At 33.5% G+C, this 4,386-nt stretch overlaps 1 protein-coding gene across 1 annotated transcript in view; it reads right to left on the reverse strand.

Annotated features, from left to right (window-relative positions):
• The window catches only part of LOC309497690 (membrane-spanning 4-domains subfamily A member 4A-like), a 16,833-nt gene extending 14,736 nt beyond the window's left edge, over positions 1–2,097 (reverse strand). Inside the window, exons 1-4 of the mRNA XM_082168016.1 lie at positions 2,069–2,097; positions 1,601–2,028; positions 1,224–1,346; positions 1,086–1,142 (exon numbers count right to left, since the gene is read on the reverse strand). Of these exons, the coding sequence (XP_082024142.1) occupies positions 1,086–1,142; positions 1,224–1,346; positions 1,601–1,768 (348 nt within the window). The 5' untranslated portion in view covers positions 1,769–2,028; positions 2,069–2,097. The remainder of the gene's footprint in view (positions 1–1,085; positions 1,143–1,223; positions 1,347–1,600; positions 2,029–2,068) is intronic.
• Positions 2,098–4,386: the final 2,289 nt, after the last annotated feature.

A 4,386-nucleotide genomic window follows, 5' to 3' on the forward strand; every position in this document is an offset into this window, starting at 1 on the left:
ATAGTCATCCATGCAAGAGTCAAAATCCATCATAGCAGTCCAAATACAAAAGAAACAAACAAGAACAGCCCAGAAACACAGAACAGAAGTGTTGTGACATATAATAACAACTCCGTGACAAACACTAAAACAGACAGGCTTATGGTGCGTTCAAGTCATCTCGTATAGATCGTATTTACGAGTTGAATGCACATGAACGCCACCACAATGTCGTAAATACCAGTGGGGAGCTCGGGATTTTCTTTAAGCCCCGATCTGTACGAGTTGGGGGCGTGTCAGTGAGAAGCATGGCGGAATCAATGAATGCAACGTCTGTAGTTGAGCAAAGTGATAGTAAAATATAGCCTATCACTTACAGGTTTAGCAGTGACATTGTAAGGCTTTTTCATTTATAACAAAGTAAGCTCTCTGCACAAAATATGATATAGCCTACTTGTAATATAACAATTAACTAATTATATAATGGTACAGTTAATTTACATTGGCCTCATAAGTTAATTAAAAACATAAAAAGAAAAACACACCCGATGCGCATTCTTTGTTCTTCATTTTCTATAAGCAGAGTTAACAAAACTTGCTATATTTTCGTGTTATTCATTAAAAGAAGGTACACCACCATCTTGCTCCGACGAAACTGACTTGAACGCACCTCACGTCGTCAACACGACTTCCCACCTCGTACGTACGAAATTCCCAGGAGGACTTGAACGCACCATTATATACACAGGGAAATGACAATGCTAATGGGGAATAGGCTGAGTGCAATGATTAGTGACAAGGTACAGCTGAGTGCAATGAGGAAACAAGGATCGTGGGGAATGTAGTTCAGAATGTGACAGACACCGTGGGGAAGGAGGACATCTAGTGGTAACCAGGGAACACAAACCAGACACTGTGACAAAAGGTTTTTACATAGCTTAAAAATCCATGTGAAATTCACTTGTAAAGATACATATTTTTAAATAAATTCATCATGTTATTTATTAAATTTTTTCGTGTGTGAATAATAGTGTATGAATATATTGGAAACTATTTGACAAAAGAAGAGTTATAACCCACAGATTTCTCACATTATATGTACATACCACACACAGGTGACATTTATTCCGCGCAGCAACAGAAAGAGATCCAGCACTGATGTACTGAGAATGAAACACAGGACATTTCAAAGTTCATTCTGGAAATTAAAATCAGAGGCAATAAAGCAAAAGTTACAAACTTACAATTAGGGATCCCCAGTAGGTTATGCCACTAATGACAGAAATAACGTCGTAATAGCGATTGTATTCAGTGGTGCATACGATACCAAACAAGAACCACACCACTCCAATCATTATTTGGCCAGTCTAGAGAGGGCAGATATGGGTCAAGTGTTTACATTTTTGCATTTTGACATACCGGTATTCTTGTTTGGATATACTCACACACAAAGAAGCTATTAATGTTTTATACTCTATAGAGTCTAAAGGTAATCATACCAGCACACATCTAGGACATATGACAACAGCTTTTTATTTTCTATTCATTTCATAACAAAAGAAAATTATATACTAAAAGTATTCCCCAAATCATAATTATAATTCATCATTAAATGCATTACCCCCAATGCACTTGGTTGTGCTTTGAAAAATTCAGCAAGATCCATATTGTGATATACTCCTCTGGTCTGCTGTCCATCATCACAAATAACAGCATTTTGTGCCACCTGTGGATTTACTTGGATGACAACTGTAGCTTTATCAGTTGAGATGACCTTGCTGGTTTCCATTATAAGTTTTCACCTGTAATAAAGCATTTAAATTCTGCAGTTTCCAACTCACTTAAGTTTGCCTTTTTTTGCATTTCATGTACAGTACATGATTTATATGTAAAGCTAATGCTTAATGTTAAAGTTAATGTCCTTGTCCAGAGTGACTTAAAGTAAAAGTAAAAAAGGATTGCACAGCTAAAAATGTTGTCACGATCTATCTATCTATCTATCTATCTATCTATCTATCTATCTATCTATCTATCTATCTATCTATCTATCTATCTATCTATCTATCTATCTATCTATTTATGTATTCACAATCATTTGGTTTTCTGAGATAAAACAGTTAAATGTATAGAGTTTTTTTTTTTTACAAGAATCCCTTGGGAGTTTCTCTCAAGACCCCAGCAATAAAATGTGATTTTAAACACATGTAATATCACTCATTTTATTAATGTTTTTACTCAAAACATTTTTTTGCAGTGGCAAAATAGAATACTTTTTTTATATTTTATATTAAACCTAATTATATGCATGCATCATCTTTTGTGTCAATTTCATAAATGTAATCAAATTAAATTATAAAAATAAGACACAATAGGGCTGTTACCACTCAAATGAAATCAGTATCAATAAAATTCATCTTTGAAATATTGAATATTGATATTTAAAATGATTTAAAACAAGAAAAGATACTTTAAATGTGAAATTGAAACCGCCAGTAGGTGGCAGCAAGTCACTGTTAATGAGCGAATCATTGAGATTCAACCAATTCATTCAAACGGCTGATTCATTCAAGGAAAGAAACATTTGACAATCTTAATCTATCCTAGTCAAATGATTCGTTCAAAAAGCTGATTCACTCAGTAAGGAAACACCGCCGTGTGTGGCTTTGTTTTGAACTATTTTCGTTGGTTAGAGCAAAAACAGGCAATATGGTGTCACTTAATATTAACTTCTTGTTTATTAAACTTGTATAAAATCAATATCACATTTGTTATCATGCTGATATTTGGAGAAAAACTGCACTCTTGTGATATTTATTACTAAATTATATAAATAAAGACTAAATCATGGAGTGAAAGCGTGCACTCTAAATGCGCACCCGCACTAGTCTAATCTACAAGACTACATCACGTAGAGTATGCATACACTCTCTGAGATATATATCGCACACCCCTACTTTCTGCCTTGGTTATATCTAGGAAACTTTGGTTCTTGTCCCAAGGTTCTGTGTTAGGAGCTAAATGTCACTTGCAAACATGTAGAGTAAAAACATTTCTAAAGTGAGTGATATTGCATTTGTAAAAAAAAAAAAAAAAAAAAAAAAAAAAAAAACATTATTATGTTACAAAATCACATTTTATTGCCTGGGTTCTCTGGAAACCAACATCCTAAGTGAACATTAAAAATGAATAGCGCATATGGGTTGAATGGAATTTTATGTACCACAGTATGAGCAATAGCTTACACTAAAACTATTACTGATCACAAAAGTCAAAAGATAATGCTTACACTGGTCTACAATTGTTTTTAGAGGTTGTCTGTTTTAGAGATAAAATGTGCAAATATTATATATTTTGGAATTCAAATCTGACGATTAAAACAACTGATTGACTACTATTTCCAAGATATTTGAGTTTTTATATTTTACATTTATGTACATTATGTAGATAGTACCTGTCCATGTAACACTTTAAAAAAATAAGCAAAATGGTTATATAAGTAAGATGTATTATGAAACAAAAGGCAAATTTAGTCCTATTCACTGTCTAGCAATAGTCTGCGAGGATTGATGGGCTCCGTTTGGAGTTATCTGCACTCTTCACACAAGTACAAGGCATTCTCTACTCACTTTGTCTTAACAGTTATGTGTGTTTTTGCAAAATCAAACACTGACAAATTAGAGAGCATGATGCTGTAGGACAGGAGTGCAAAACTCCATTACCAGCTTCAGATTGCATCAATCATTGTTTTGCCTAAAGCGATTACTGTCCAAATCCAGTCATAGATTTATTAATAGATCCAGTCAAAGAGGTGTTATAGTCATTTCTGGTTAAATTGAGACCTCTTCCCTTTATTACTCACTTATCCTCCTCCATTCAACGGTCATATACAGTATATACTGACCCAATAGCATATCTTGAAAAACTAGAGCCAATCAACAATTTTAAGCATATTTTTTGTTCTTAGTGACAGCATTAGTAAAGTTTAGTAAAGTCAAGTAAAGTAAAATTTCAGAATCATTTTGACTGTAGACCAGTGTTATTTATACTATTTTACACAATTTGTCAAAGTGTGTAATAAATGTAGGCATTATAATGAATAGATGTTATGATGCATAAAATATTTTACCTGAAATTAGATGCTGATGTATCTGATCGATCCTTTGGGCGTATCTTTGTGTTTGTGGACTGTGAAGAACCACTGAGGAGGAGCTTGCTTTAAATGAGTTTGCTTTATACTTATACTATAGGTGTCACAGTTTCCCTTTGTTGTTTGGACTTGTGTTCATTTTGCACTGTCAACCTGTCGTCATGGACACTAATGTGATTTGTTTTTTAGTTCAGGTGTCTAAATTTTATCCTCTTTAATTATCTATTTATGTTTTTAATTATCCTTATTTACCAGTGTAT

Source organism: Leuciscus leuciscus, assembly GCF_965113295.1.
Source record: "Leuciscus leuciscus genome assembly, chromosome: 4".
NCBI classification, from domain to species: Eukaryota; Metazoa; Chordata; class Actinopteri; order Cypriniformes; family Leuciscidae; genus Leuciscus; species Leuciscus leuciscus.